At 35.5% G+C, this 16,453-nt stretch overlaps 1 protein-coding gene across 4 annotated transcripts in view; it reads left to right on the top strand.

The window, feature by feature from the left end:
* The window catches only part of LOC136029548 (uncharacterized), a 78,748-nt gene that overhangs the window by 642 nt on the left and 61,653 nt on the right, over positions 1 to 16,453 (top strand). The window contains exons 2-3 of one of the 4 annotated variants that reach the window (XM_065708018.1): positions 6,988 to 7,109; positions 16,355 to 16,452. In XM_065708018.1, coding sequence (XP_065564090.1) covers positions 16,414 to 16,452 — 39 coding nt within the window. In that variant the 5' untranslated portion in view covers positions 6,988 to 7,109; positions 16,355 to 16,413. Of the gene's footprint in view, positions 1 to 1,655; positions 7,110 to 16,354; position 16,453 lie in introns of those variants that run through there. The other 3 variants (XM_065708019.1, XM_065708020.1, XM_065708021.1) reach the window with 3 other exon arrangements.

Here is a 16,453-nt window from a genome sequence, read left to right as displayed (position 1 = left end):
TTTCAGGGGTGGGTCTACAGGCTAAAGTATGTCCCAATAAGTTATTTTGAAGTACCCACCTCCAATCCTTCTCCCTCTAGAGGGCCCTGACCTGTGATGACCTTTAAATAAACGTGTGTTATAAAAGTGAAACCTTGCAAAATAGATCTTCTGCTTGTATGAAGTTCAACAAAATTGTTTTCAGCAGAACAACTTTGCTCAATCCCAATTTATAAGGTTTTAAAGATATGCAAATACATTTCCTAAAATCTGAAAAAAAATACATTGATACATCTCATAATTCTACTCAAATAACAGGAATTGCATTTTCAGTACTAAAGGCAAAGAAAAGGCAACTGATAACTGAAAATTAAGGTAAAATGTTGTTTTTTCAAAATTTCAATAGGTATAGACCTGTAATGTAGGCAAATTTCAGGGCCCTCTAGAGGGAGAAGGAGTGGAGGTGTTTACTTCAAAATACCATCCCACAACATACTTTAGCCTTTAGACCCATCCCTGAAAGTTTCATTTTCCTAACCTAACCCCTTTCCAAGATAGCCAAAAGTCAATCAACTAGAATTTTACTAATACTATAATAGCCTATAAAGAATAAATAATTTTCAACCATTGATATTCCACTAGGTCCTGCTGCTGCTGTTGACCAGGTTTCAATTAGTGGAGTAACAGATCTGCAAAGTGATCATTACACCATTAAGACTACAATCTCAAATATCTCTCACCAAACTAAACCTAGAAAAAGGAAGTTTATCAACAAGAAAAGTAAATGGCCCACTTTCAGACAAATCCTACAAGAAGCTAATTATATTTTACTTGAAGACTTTTCCCAAATTGACAATAAAGTGAAAATACTTACCAAAATTATGATGGTTGCTGCTCACAAAATAATTCCCAAGACAAGTCCCAACACTTGTGCTCCAAGTGGCAATAAGAGAATTAAAAAAATGGTAGAATGAAGTATGATCTATTGCACTGAAAGCTACAAACATAGCAAAAAAGGAATTTCAAAGACATCCATCAATGAGGAATACAAATGAATGTGAATATAGTTCAGCTAAAGTGAAAAAACAACATGTCTACAGGCCAAAAGAGAGGCATGGGAAAAATGTATGACTAACATAGATCATCACACTATAGTATCTAAGATTCACCAATATGTAAGCAAGATGAATGGGAAGAGAATGACACTTGATTGCAAGTATGCAATAAAACACCAGGGTCAACTAGTAACTTCTGATTCTTTAAAAGCTGAAATTGTTGCAAATAAATTCATGAAGAAACATCTAGACACTGTTTTGCCAAATCCACCTGTATGTGTCCTCCCTTCCATAGCCTTCCATAAGAAGTTGTTAATGTTGCCTTTTTTGTTATCTGAGTTAGAGAAATTTACAAACATAGCAAAGGGAATTGCAAAAAGATGCAACTTAATTTCAACTCCAGGATATGATGAGATACACATCAAGTGGTTGATTGGAACACCTGACATCTTTCAAGCTCAACTCCAGGAAGCATGTAATAATGCATAGAGTGATGCAAAATTTCCTACTACCAGTAAAGTTATATTTATTTACTCAAACCTGAAAAACCACTCCTGTATCTTGCAGACCAATATCAGTTCTCCCCACAATGGATAAAATATTTGAGTAAATGATTTTAAGGAGATTAGAATGGTTTGCAGAGGTGAATCAAATAATACCCCAATCTCAGACAGGTTTTTAGAAAGAGTCATAGTGCAATGGACAACATAACCAGAATAGAAACAGACATGACAGATGCTTTACAGGAGAGTGAACCCAGTATTGCTGTACTGTTTGATTGAACAGATGCATATGGAAATGTAAAACACAAAAAGTTACAAGAGATTATGTATAATAACAATTTTCCACCTCTGGTGATCTCAATTATAAGGGATTTATTGTGTGATTGTTTTTTTCAAGTACAGATTAATGAAATACTGTCTGCTAGAAAACAAGTTGAAGATGGTCCCCCACAAGGAGCTGTCATAAGCCCTCTTTTATTTACATTGTATATTTCTGAACTAAAACTTAGAAGCCAGTCAAAACATGGAGAAAACAGCTAACCATCCTAAAACAACTTGTAGGATCTAAATCAGGAACTTCACCAAAGTTGATTATTGACTTTTACAAAACATATATTTGATCTAAATTGGAATATGGTATTTCAATTTCCTACAAACATTCAGTGGTTAAGCTCAAAGAGCTTTCTGAACTACCTGCTCTGAAAGACAGGGCTACTATGCAGAGAAACCACTATTTCACAAAAATACAAACATATGGGAAAATTCATACACTTTTTCCTTCCACTTATGGAAATCCTGTTAAGCCCCAACACCTACTATCTTTCTTAGCCATTATTTAAAAGATTACCAAAATTGGAAAAGTGAACATGTAGGTAGTTACCCTTTTCCAAAATTTCCACCATGGGAAGTGGTGGCTCCTGAATGTCATCTTCAGTTACTTTCTAAAGACAAGTATTATTATTCAGATCAGTATGTTTATCAACTCTTTGCTGATAAGATATCCTCACACTTTCCTGAACATATTCTAGCCTTCATGGATGGTTCAGTAAAAGGATCAAGAGCAGGAGCAGGTGTGTGCTTTCCTTGTGTTTCCTTGAATCTATCAGCAACTCTTCCATCCAGCACTTTAATTCTGTCAGCAGAGTTATTTCAATTCTGTCTCTTGCACATGGGCTGTTTCCCTCTGGCTGGAAGAACGCCTTAGTAAAACCCCTTCACAAAAAGGGTTCCAAATCAGATTTTATAAATCTTATGCAAGAGGACCTGGATTCCCTGACTCAGTGGTGTGAGTCCAATTCCATGTTTATAAATCTGTCTAAGTGTGTTGCTTTACATTATGGTTGTAGGATACCTCCCAATTGCACATATATTTTGTCTGGTACAAATGTCCCTTCTGAAGAAATGGTGCAAGACCTTGGTTTCCATGTTGATAGCCAACTAAAATTTGATAAGCATATTTCAGCAATTGTGAAAAATGTGAACTACTGTCTATAGTCTTTGAAGAGAAGTTTCAGAAAAGTAAATCATCAAAATTTCCTTTTGCTTTACAAGTCTCTTGTTTGCCCACTTCTTGAGTATAGAATAGAATAGTACTTTATTAACAAGCAAACTCTCACAACATAAAAACTGCCGAACTTGTTTCTTTCTATCAACTAGCCTACATTGTATATAAAAAAAACCAAAGCACATAAGTACAAAATATAAACATAGCCTACAGCAATGAGCCCAACTGGCTTGTCTAACAAAAATGAGTGCAATGAATAAAAATGAGTATATAAGTAGACAAACATAAGTACATAAGTAAAAAGTCAGTAACATAAGTAACAAGAATAAAAAAGAATATAGGAATAGAATAGAAGTACTTTATTATCTACGAAACTCTCACAACATAAAACTACCAAACTTGTTGCCTTCAGTCAGCTAGCCTACATAAGTACATAAGTGAAATATTAAAACACTGCCTACAGCAATGGCCTGTCAAACACAGTGAGTACAATCAATAAAATGAAAAAAAATGGGCACATATAGAAAAACGTAAGTACATTATAAAAAAGTATAGACCAATGAATCCATCTGGCCTGTTGGTTAAAAATGAAATAACAAAATTAACACATTAACAATATAAATGACACATTAACATGATGCATTACAAATTTCATTTATTTATGATTTCAACAAATGCTGGCACAAAGCTCTTTCTGTAGTGCTCTGTTCTTGCATTAATAGGATTTAAAACTGAATTTTTTTGTGCTTTTGATTGAGGTAAATGGGGCTTTGGAGGGCAAGAATGGGCTGGGAGTTTACATTTAAAGCATGGGTTACAATGCATATTATTTTGGAAATTGGTACAAAGAGTAACAAGTTGGGCTGCCAAGGTAGGGAGGTGGAATTTCTTGAGAAGGAGAATATTAGGCGCTTTGCCCTGACTGTAAATAATTCTCAGGGCCCTCTTCTGGATAATTTCTAGTCTATCAGACTGAAATTCCATACCAGGCAAACATATTCAAGCTGTGGATGGATAAAAGATATATAAAGGTAGAGGGCATGATATGTGCTTTTGGGCACGAAAAAATAGCAAATAGCTTAAGGGGAGGCAGAGATATACTAGCATGTTTAACAATAGAGCAAATGTGGGCATCCCATTTCAAATTGCTCCTATGAGTTTAGTTCTTGTTACAATTATTTCATTAGGTATTGGGATTATAAATGATGGCTTTGATTTAAGAAAACTAAATGTCATAATATAAGATTTATGGGAGTTCACTTTCATTTTTGACTGGGCTGCTTCACTTGCAACATCTTCGAGAATTTCCATTGCACTGCTCTTAATATTTTTTCTGCATTTTTTGAACAATGACATGTCATCCAGAAACTTCCATCAATTGACTGATTCATTAGCAAGATTGTTAATCATTACCAAAAATAGTAAAGGACCTAAAAGCATACACTGCAGAATTCCGCAAGAAATAGGGAGTGCATCAGAATAAACATTTTTATACTTAACAACTTGACTCCTATTTGACAGAAAAGATGCAATGATATTGAATTGAAAATGGGGGACATTAAATTCATCCAGTAATTTTTCAACTACCACATTATGACTAACTAGATCAAAAGTCTTTTGGAGGTCAATTAAAAGGAGATTGAGCCAGGTATCTGGCTCGTCCAGTAATTTATATACAGTATCAAGGAGACTGACCAGGTAATGCATCATTGAAAAACCTTTCATGTTTCTAAATTTTGTTCATCAATAAGTACAAGGATCGTGTTTGTATGCCAATCTGCTGCGAAACTCTCATACAGTTTAGAGAATACTGGTGTTAAGGTAATTGGTCAAACTCCATAAAAATCGAATCTAATACCTTTCTTTTGTATGTGTGTAATGTATCCTTTTTTCCAGCACTTAGGGAATGAACCACTTCTTGTAATTGTATTAAAAATATTTGATAACGGTTTTGATAACTTATCAGGAAATGCTTTTATTGAATCAATTGGAATGTCAAGGGGCATATTAAACTATAACCCTTCCGTCTGGTTTCCATTAAATGTAATGGATGAGTTTTGTATAGAACAGGTACAAAGGAGGGTGTGAAGGATGACTCCATAACTTCAGCATCTTCCCTACAAAGAGCAACTCTCTAGGCTTGATATCCCGTCATTGAAATTCAGACGGCGTCGTAGTGACCTTATCAACGTGTTCTGTACTATTAAAGATGACCTTGATCTTGATTCATTTTTTAAATACAGTCACTATCACACAACCCGCAAACACCATTACAAATTGTATCCCCCAAAATCAAATAATGAAATAGGGCAATGGTCATTTTCTAGTAGGGTTGTTCCACCTTAGAATAGTCTACCTGTTAAAGTGATGGAAGCTGGGAATGTGCAGATATCTAAATCCTCTTTAGTTGATACCCCTTTCTATTTGGGAGTTTTTTATGTTTAGTTGTAAGTTGATCTTTTGGTTATGAGTTTTTGATTGAGTTTATGAGTTTTTAGTTTTGGATATAAGTTTATTTTTCTAACATATCTTCTTCTAATATTCATTACTGTTGCTAATTAGCTTATTTCTTGTTTTGTGTCTATAGTAACAAGCATTATTGCTTACTGTTTGATATATTAATAAATAAGTCATAAATAAAGCACTTGAAACTATGGCCAGACTGAATCTTTCATCAAAGAATGTGTTAATCCTTACAGATTCAAAGTCTGTATAATCCAATTAATAAGATAAATAAATTACAAGGCTGCTGATTCAGATTTAAAATTAATAAGATATTATCTACAAAGATTAATTAAATGTGGCATTTTTGTTTGCTTCCAGCATATTCCTGGTCATAAAGGACTGATTCATAACGTGACTGCTGATAGCCTAGCAAATGAAGCAGCAAATATGGGCCCCCAACCAGAATCAAAACTGGGGAACCTATGTGATATTATGAAACACCATGGACAAATAAAGTGTCTACCCTTTTGAAATTCTCCATTTCGTTCTAGAGAAGACACAGTGCTGTACTATAGACTGTAATCAGGATAACTTTTTCTAAATTTTGTCCAATTTCAGTGGAATTGTATCAATCACCACTATGTAGGTGTTGTTTAACAACAGTGGAAACTCCCCAACACATCTTTTTTGATTGTATAATACTTGCACCAAAAACTAATAAGATTAAGATAATTTGCAAAAAACTTTTTCATGCATTTCATTGCGGAAATGTTTGACTCCATCATTAGCTTACAACTACCTCCTAATACTGAAAGGCCAGTCTATAGTGTGTGATCCAAATTATGAAAAAAAAAACAATGGAAAATGAGCTGGTTTATTAATGAAGATCTACTGTACAGAAGAGAGCAAGAGTGAATTGGAAGAGCCATATTGCTAGCGCTGGCCTCTGGGCCTTAAATTGCTGGGGACAGGCAGCTCATTGCACTTCCCAGATGACAAAGAAGGATTGCTAGTGTCATTTTGAAGTCAAAGGGGATAAAGGACTGTATGCAGTCTGTATACCCTCATACTTATTCTGGAATTGGTAATATGGGACCCATTCTGTGGTGACAAAGTGGGTTTGATCCTAGCTTTGTAATAAGGGACCTAAAGATCAAACCTTGCTGTAGCAACACTCTAAAAGGCCACCGCAGGGACCTTAGTAGTCAAGAAGTGTTGTTAATTCAATTACTCATTTTCGTAATCATTGGTGCCGATTCACGAAAATGCAGGGGGGGGGGGGGGGTAAGGATTTTTAATAAAGATAAAGAAAAAACTGAAAAACATTGAGTAAATACACCTAAAACAGGAGGTACCCATAGATCTTATTTAGGCTGGCAGCTAGCTACTGCTGGGATGATAATTAAAATTATTTCTAAGACTTATGTTTAGTTAATTATGAAAAGCCACTATATCTAGCAATTCCCTTTAAATGAGTCATTAAAGCTTTGTGATTTTTCAGTGCTTCCCTAGCTGTAGAGAAGGAGAAACAGAAAAAAGATAAGCCTACTTTCATTGTGGCTACAGCCAATATCCTTGTTTTTCAAACCAATGGATTTTCCTTGTTGTTCAAGCCAAGGAACTGTAAGTTTCATCTAAAGGATTTTTAGACAAGGTGGTTCTTATGGTGTAGGCGGCTTTGTATTTTGATGTGACACCATTCTTATGTGTTTTAGGAATACAATGCTATTTCATAGCTGTGAAAAAACAAAGCTGTCTAAAAAAGGGTGACAGATTAAAACAACTAATTAGCCAGTCTTGCCGCTTTAATATAGCACATAGGTAAAATAGAAAATAGCTATAAAGTGGAAATAACAAGATTTCATCAAAGTCTAAGAGGGTATAATTGCCCTCTTTTCCTAATTGGTGCACCTGTATATCTGGGTCCTGTATTATGTTAAACATAATACAGGACCCAGTGATACAACCTGGCTGTAGCAATGCACTACTGGGCTGACATTGGGAACTTAGTTTGTAAAAAAGTGGTATTAATCCAATGACTTGCTTAATTTTTTTTAAATTACTCAGTTTACTTTACTTGATTTACTTACATCTTTAACTAATCACTTAATTTTTGGTAAATTTGAGGCAGTTTAAATAGGTGAACATACCCCTTGATGCCTTTTTTATGCTGTCTAAATGTAATAATCACTTTACTTGGAAATTGAATTTTAAGCCTTTACAGAACCTTAAATATGATACCTACTTCTCTTATTAATTAAAAACAAATATTCTAAAAAAGAAGATTTTCAAAAAAAGTTAAGAGCCATATCAAACTTAAGAGAAGAAGAAATAAAAACCTACAATGACTCAAAACAACCAGAAATTATTATTAAAGAATAAATGAAGCTCAAAATAAATAGAAATTAAATAAATGAATAAATGAATCTTAAAAAACTAAAACTCAACTTCGATATGGAAATCAAGCTTAAAACAAACAAAAGTTTCTTCTTTTTTTTGGGGGGGGGGGTCAGGCCATGCGGGGAGGGCCAGGGGTCAGGTCTCATGAATTTTGGAATTAAATATTGTTAATAAGTTTGTTTTTTGCTGGGAAGGGTGGAGAGAGGGCCAGAGGTCTCCCGTGATTTTTGGAATAAAATACTGTTAATAATTCTTTTTTTCTTTTGGAGAGCAGCTGGGCCATGTATGGAGGGCCAGGGGTCAGTTTCCTTGATGTATTATTGATAATCTTTTTTCTTGGGGGGATTGGGCCATGGAGGACTGGTTAGCTCTCATAAGTTTTGGAATAAAATATTGTTTATAAGTTTTTTTTACGGAGGAGGGTGGGGCATGAAGGGCCACAGGTGAGTCCCCATAATTTTTAGAATAAAATACTGTTAATAATTATTTTTTGTGGGGAAGGGGTCAGGCCTTGGAAGGAGGGCCACGAGTCAGTACCTATAATAAATTGGAATAAAATATCATTAATAAGTTTTTTGGGGAGGAGGGTGATCGGCCATGGAGGGAGGGCCAGGGACCAACTACCATGATTTTGGAATAAAATATTATTAATAAGTTGATTTTTTGGGGGGGGGAGAGGTCAGTCATGGAATTGTTTATAATTTTTTTTTGGGGGGGGAGAGGGGGACATGGAAGGAGGGCCAAGGGTCAGCTCCCATGATTTTTTGGAATAAAATATTGGAAATAAGTTTTCTTGGAGGGTGAGGAGTTAGGCCATGCAGGGAGGGCCAAGGGTCAGGTCCTATGATTTTTGGAATAAAATATTGTTAATAATTTTTTTTTATTTGGAGGTGGAGGGCTGGGCCACGGAAGGAGGGCTAGGGTTCAGCTCCCATGATTTATCATTGGTAACTTTTTGGAGGGGAGGGGGCTTGGGCCATGGAGGGACAGGGTTCAGCCCTCATAAGTTTTGGAATAAAATATTGTTGATAAGTTTTTTTGAGGGGGTGGGGGAGGCTGGGCCATGAAGAGACATGGGTGAGCTCCCATAATTTTTGGAATAAAATATTGTTAATAATATTGTGTGTGGGGGAGGAGGGGATCAGGCCATGGAGGGATGTCTAGGGGTGAGTTTCCGTAATTTTTGAAATAAAATGCTGTTAATAAGTTTTTCTGGGGGAGGGAGGTCAGGTCGTGCAGGGAGGGCCAGGTGTCAACTCCCTCAAATCTATATATATAAAAATAAGTTGTTTGTCTGTGTGTCTGTCTACTGACGTCATGTTTGTGTGTCGACTGACGTCATGTTTGTCAACTGACGTATCTATATGTATATATATATGTATATATATATATATATATATATATATATATATATATATATATATATATATATATATATATATATATATATATATATATAAATACTAGCTGTTGGGGTGGCGCTTCGCGTCACCCCAACACCTAGTTGGTGGGGGCGCTTCGCGCCCCCCCCCCCCCCCCCCAAGCCCCACCGCGCGCGTAAGTCGTTACGCGCCATATTAGTTACGCGCCATTGTAGTTGTGTCCCTATGTCCCACCTGTGAATATAGATATATATATATATATATATATATATATATATATATATATATATATATATATATATATATATATATATATGTATATGTTTTTAACTACGTAAAACTTGCGAATATACAACATTCTTTGCTGTCCCATTGTCTGTGCATATAAATAGATTGTCAGGTTTACCGACTCTTGAACATGCAACATATAATGGTCCATGGGAAAACAATCCGTGTTCAGATCTATACCTCATGATTCTAATGATTGCCCTTGAGCTTTGTTGATGGTGATTGCTAATCGACGATTCCCTGTGTCGCCGTCGTCATTTATATATCCCCCTGTGCCCCCCGGCGTCCCCGTTGTAGTTGTGTCCCTGTGTCCCGGTTGTCATTTATATTCCTTGTGTCCCGGTCGTCATTTGTGTCCCGGTGTCCCAGTCTGTGATTTCTCTTTGAGGGTCCCGGGCGTCATTTATATTCCTTGTGTCCCGCCCTTGAGCTTTGTTGATGATGATTGCTAATCGAACATTCCCTGTGTCCCCGTCGTCATTTATATATCCCCCTGTGCCCCCGGCGTCCCCGTTGTAGTTGTGTCCGTGTGTTCCGGTCGTAATTTATATTCCCTGTGTCCCGGTCGTCATTTGTATCCCGGTGTCCCGGTCTGTATATACATTCGTTTTTGAAATGGTATATGATTAAATAAATTTTTGTATTTTTCTCCTTTTTTTCTTTTTAGTTTTTTTTGGTTTTTACTTTTTTTTAGTTTAGTTTTTCTCCTTTATTTTTCATTTTTTTCCTTTTTTCCTCTTTTTATTTTTTAGTTTTTTTAGTTTTTTAGCTTTTTTAGTTTTTTTAGTTTTTTTATTAGTTTTTAGTTTTTTTTTTCTTTTTAGTTTTTTTTTGTAGTTTTTACCTTTTTTTAAGTTTTTTTGTTTTTTTTTTACTTATGTCTTGGTCGTCATTTATACTCCCTGTGTCCCGGTCGTCATTTATATTCCCTATGTGCCGGTGTCCCGGTCTGTAATTTCGTCAGTCGGAAACATGACGTCAGTCGACACACAAACATGACGTCACTCGACAGACCCACACACACACAGACAACTTTTTTTTATATATATAGAAGTTGTCTGTGTGTCTGTCGAGTGACGTCACTATCCGCATATGACGTCTGAATTATTTCATCATATACCAATTCAAAAACGAATGTATTCAAGCCGAAGTAGCTCAGTTGGTAAAGCGTTATGTTCCAGGTTCTAGGTCCGAGAGGTTCCAGGTTCGAACCTTGGCTTTAGCAAAATAAAAAGAAAACAAAACTAAAAACTAATAAAAAAACTAAACAAACTAAAAAAAACTAAAAAAATTCTGTGTGTCTGTCGAGTGACGTCACTGTCCACATATGACGTCTGAATTATTTCATCATATACCAATTCAAAAACGAATGTATTCAAGCCGAAGTAGCTCAGTTGGTAAAGCGTTATGTTCCAGGTTCTAGGTCCGAGAGGTTCCAGGTTCGAACCTTGGCTTTAGCAAAAATAAAGGAGAAAAAGAAAACTAAAAAAAAAATAAAAATAAAAAAAAACTAAAAAAGGTACATGTATTCAAGCCGAAGTAGCTGAGTTGGTAAAGCGTTATGTTCCAGAGAGGTTCCAGGTTCGAACCTTGGCTTTAGCATTAATACAAAAGAAGAAAAAAAACTAAAAAAGGTAAAAGCTACAAAAGAAAACTAAAAAAGAAAAAACTAAAAAGACTAAAAAAAAGGCAAAAAGAAAAAAAACTAAAAAGAAAAAGAAAAAAACTAAAAAAGCTAAAAAAAGGTAAAAACCAAAAAAAAAATAAAAAGGAAAAAAACAAAAAAATTGATAAAGGAGAAAAAGAAAACTGAAAAAAATAAAAATAAAAAAACTAAAAAAGGTAAAAACTACAAAAAAAACTAAAAAGAAAAAAAAACTAAAGAAGCTAAAAAAAAGGTAAAAACAAAAAAAAATTAAAAAGAAAAAAAAAAAAAAAAAAAAAATTTATTTCATCATAAACCAATTCAAAAACGAATGTATATACAGACCGGGACACTGGGATACAAATGACGATCGGGACACAGGGAATATAAATGACGACCGGGAAAATCAAAGAGATATTACAGACTTGGACAACTGGACACAAATGACGACCGGGACACTCAAAGAGAAATTACAGACTGGGACACCGGGACCGGGACACAAATCACGACCGAGACACAGGGAATATAAATGACGACCGGGACACAGGGACACAACTACAATGGCGCGTAACTAATATGGCGCACGGCGCGTAACTAATATGGCGCATAACGACTTACGCGCGCTTAAACGCTTACCGACTTAAACGACTTACGCGCGCATAACGAAAACGCTTAAAGCGGAGAGATCAGGATGAAACTTGGTGGGAAGAATAAGCACAAGTCCAAGATATGTGACGGAAATAATCGGACTGGATCTGCTGTCTTTGGTGGAGTTTGAGGGAGGGGAGTAATTCGGAAAAATTAGAAAAAATGAGGTATTTGTAACTTACGAACGGGTGATCAGATCTTAATGAAATTTGATCTTTAGAAGGATTTTGTGCTTTAGAACTCTCATTTTAAATCCCGACCTGATCCGGTGACATTGGGGGAGCTGGAGGGGTAAATCTGAAATCTTGGAAAACGCTTAGAGTGGAGAGATCGGGATGAAACTTGGTGGGAAGATTAAGCACAAGTTATAAATACGCGATTGACATAATTGGAACGGATTCGTTCTCTTTAAGGGAGCTGGGGGTGGTTAATTTGGAAAAATTAGAAAAATTGAGGCATTTCAAACAGTTCGTGGTAACGAACTGTAGTAAGGAGCGATCCGGCTCAATAGTAACCAAAACTCTAAAAAATTGAATTTTGATATCAATAGCTACATCAAAAGAATCGCATTTTAATGCTGATTTTAAATATATAAGTTTCATCAAGTTTAGTCTTACCCATCAAAAGCTACGAGCCTGAGAAAATTTGCCTCATTTAGGAAAATAGGGGGAAACACCCCCTAAAAGTCGTAGGATCTTAACGAAAATGACACCATCAGATTCAGCGTATCAGAGAACCCTACTGTAGAAGTTTCAAGCTCCTATCTACAAAAATGTGGAATTTTGTATTTTTTGCCAGAAGACAAATCACGGGTGCGTGTTTATTTGTTTGTTTGTTTTTTTCCCCAGGGGTCATCGTATCGACCAAGTGGTCCTAGAATGTCGCAAGAGGGCTCATTCTAACGGAAATGAAAAGTTCTAGTGCCCTTTTTAAGTGGACAAAAAAATTGGAGGGCATCTAGGCCCCCTCCCACGCTCATTTTTTCCCCAAAGTCAACGGATCAAATTTTTGAGATAGCCATTTTGTTCAGCATAGTCGAAAACCATAATAACTATGTCTTTGGGGATGACTTACTCCCCCACAGTCCCTGGGGGAGGGGCTGCAAGTTACAAACTTTGACCAGTGTTTACATATAATAATGGTTATTGGGAAGTGTACAGACGTTTTCAGGGGGATTTTTTTGGTTTTGGGGGTAGGGTTGAGGGGAGGGGGCTATGCGGGAGGATCTTTCCTTGGAGAAATATGCCATGGGGGAAGAAAAATTCAATGAAAAGGGCGCAGGGCGCAGGACTAATCTGGTCACGTTAGAAAAAAACGTCAAATTCAGAGCTTAATATACAATGCTGGGTGTTCGGAGCCTCTCTATTATGGAGTATAATTTGAAAATAACACAACTATACGAGCGATAAAACATATATACCACAACCATAACTCAACTAACGAAAGAACTGCTAAGAGATAACACAACTATAAAGCGAAAACAGGTGAAAACTAACGGGAAAATAAACGAAGTAAGAAGTGGAAGGGGCCCAGAGAAAAAATATAATCCTTTTCCAATTTTGAGCCTAACTTCCGCAAAGGAGTAATAATGTCAGAAGCCCCGAAATACCGAATTATTTTCTTTTTCCTATAAGACCGGGGTAAATGAAACAAACTTACAATAGCGGAAATATAATATACACTATTCAGCCAGATCTTGTCTTTTTTTCAGAATAGGTGAAATACCAGATAGGAAAAGTATTGAATGGTCGCAAAAACTAGTGTATAGCAATGCAAGCGCTTTTCGATAATTAAATAAAAAAAACAAGTTTTTTAAACTGCAAGTAAGGAGCGACAGTAAAACTTAAGACGAACAGAAATTACTCCGTATATGAAAGGGGCTTTTCCTCCTCAACACCCCGCTCTTTACGCTAAAGTTTGACTTTTTCTCTTAACTCTACATTTTAAAACAGTAATAAACAGTAATAGAAACGTTAATTAAAAACTAAAAGTTATAGTTGCCTTTTTATGTAACCGAAAAATCGGAGGGCAACTAGGCCTCCTTCCCCACCCCTTATTTCTCAAAATCGTCTGATCAAAGCTAAGAGAAAGCAATTTAGCCAAAAAAGGAATTAATATGCAAATTTCATTTTAATAATCTGTTAATCTGATTCAATACAAAAAATTCAATAAGATTGGACAAGTCCTATGGTGGAGAGCCAAAATCAAACATGCATTAATTCAAAACGTTCAGAAATTAAATGAAAAAAACTAGTTTTTTTAACTGTAAGTAAGGAGCGACATTAAAACTTAAAACGAACAGAAATTATTCAGTATATGAAATGGCTTGTTCGCTCTTCAACGTCTCGCTCTTTACGCTAAAGTTTGATTCTTTGCCACAATTCTACTTTTTAAAACAATTAAAAGCTTTAGCGTAAAGAGCGAGACGTTGAAGAGCGGACAACCCATTTCATATACTGAATAATTTCTGTTCATTTTAAGTTTTAATGTCGCTCCTTACTTACAGTTAAAAAAACTAGTTTTTTTCATTTAATTAACTTAAGAATAGGAGACCGGATCTTAATGAAATTTGATATTTAGAAGGAACTCATGTCTCAGAGCTCTTATTTCAAACCTCGACCAGATCTGTTGATATTGTAGGGAGTTGGAGGGGAAACGGGAAATCTTGGAAAACGCTTATAAATGTCGTAGATACGTGATTGACGGAACTAGGCTGGATCCGCTCTCTTTGGGGGAGTTAGGTGGTGGGGTACAGTGCTTTGGCGAGTTTGGTGCTTCTGGACGTGCTAGGACGATGAAAATTTGTAGGCATGTCAGGGAGCTGCACAACTTGACTTGATAAAGTCGTTTTCCCCGATTCGACCATCTGGGGGGGGGGGCTGAAGGGAGAGAAAAAATCAGAAAAATTGAGGTATTTTTAACTTACGAGTGGGTGTTCGGATCTTAATGGATTTTGATATTTAGGAGGACCTCGTGACTCAGAGCTCTTATTTTAAATCCCGACCTGTATTAATCCTCTGATTTTCATTTTAAAACAATCTATTGCTTCTTAGAATTTTGCCAGAGCTCATAGCTCATACCATATGAGCTCTTGGTTCTTGGCTCTTCTGACCTCCTCACAAGTGCCATATGAGCTCTTAGCTTTTTTTTTCTTCTTTTTTGTTTCAACAAACCTCTTAAGGTATGTTGGAAAATTTGGACCCAAAAATGCAGTTTTTGAGGCTTCAGAAATTCAAGCTTTCTTATGCTAATAATCATTGACAAAATTGATGGGCTTTATGTGCTTCAAATCAGTATAAAAAGCAGATTGTAATGCATTAACAGTGCTTTTGAAATTCTGCTTCCTAGAGTCTATTTGAGTATTGATAAGGGTTGAATATAAGGAGTTTTTCAAAATGTTGTGGTTGGCCCAGTAATTGTTTATTTCAGGAGTGTAAAATTTTATTTTAATAAAAAACTGAAACAGCTTGAAGGAACTTCAACTAAAGAAAATGAGAAAGAAACTTGGTTAGTAGCCTGTACAGTCATGATGGGATACTGTCAACTGCTAATATTCTTCTTCATTGGGATACAAAGCTTATAGATCCCAGGAAATGATTCATTCACATCTCATTCCTCTTTCAATTTCCCAGTATGATCAATGGTAATCCATATTGGGTATCAGTTGATAACTGTAAATATGAGAAATATAATGCTGGTAAGAGTTAAGCTATAGGGCATTGCTTTCCACTTGGGAAATGGTAGATGATTGATTAGGGTGTCTAAAAGACACCCAACAAGATGACAACAGTTTGTCATTCTTATGGATTTTTTATAAGCCACGTTTCACTCAAAGAAGATAGACTGTGTATTTTCATAGGCTAGGTTGCAATTTCTGTGTAAGGGAGAATATATTATGAATATAATAATATAATGGAGCATATTAAGATCTCTAGAATGAGATGAAGGATTTACAAGTCAATACAGTTTGTTATTGTTTTAGAGTTATTGTTTTTGTTATTGTTTTTTTGTTATTATTTTTATTGTTATTGTTTTTGTTAGAGCTTGACTACATCGCTAAAATTTGAAGTCTCGAAGTTCCTTGGACAAGAGTTGTTTACTGCCTAATTAGTTAGAGTATAGTGATCTTATTGACAACAATTTGTCCTAGTTGAATATTAAGCAACTAAATCCTTCACTGTATACCTTTAGGATCATAATTATCAGCAAGGTAATTTCTTTTGCTTAATATAAGGAATATAATAAAAAGATAATCACAGCCATTGAAAGAAAGAAGAATATGTTACAATGTAAATATTTCAGTCGAACCTTTGCTCAGCCATTCTCAGTACAGAACTGAGAATAAAAACTCTCATGATTAGCTAGTGTGGTATCAGGAATCATAGAAGAATTTTTAAAGAAGCTATTTTACCAATGTTGTTTCTATTTTGTTTTTGTTCCTGTATTTTTATTTGTGTTAATTGTATTTTTATTCATTTATCGATATTATTTTTTTCCTTTTCTAGGTTTAAAAGGGAATTACTCTTGACGTTTCTCAGATCAAAAAAAATAAATAAAAGAAGAAATGTCTTCAAAGAGTTCACAAGATATCAGTAGTCTTACAG

The sequence above is a fragment of the Artemia franciscana genome, chromosome 7 (assembly GCF_032884065.1).
Source record: "Artemia franciscana chromosome 7, ASM3288406v1, whole genome shotgun sequence".
In the NCBI taxonomy this organism is placed as follows: Eukaryota; Metazoa; Arthropoda; class Branchiopoda; order Anostraca; family Artemiidae; genus Artemia; species Artemia franciscana.
Note: the sequence above shows the minus strand (reverse complement) of the source record. Positions and strands in the feature narration are given on the sequence as shown.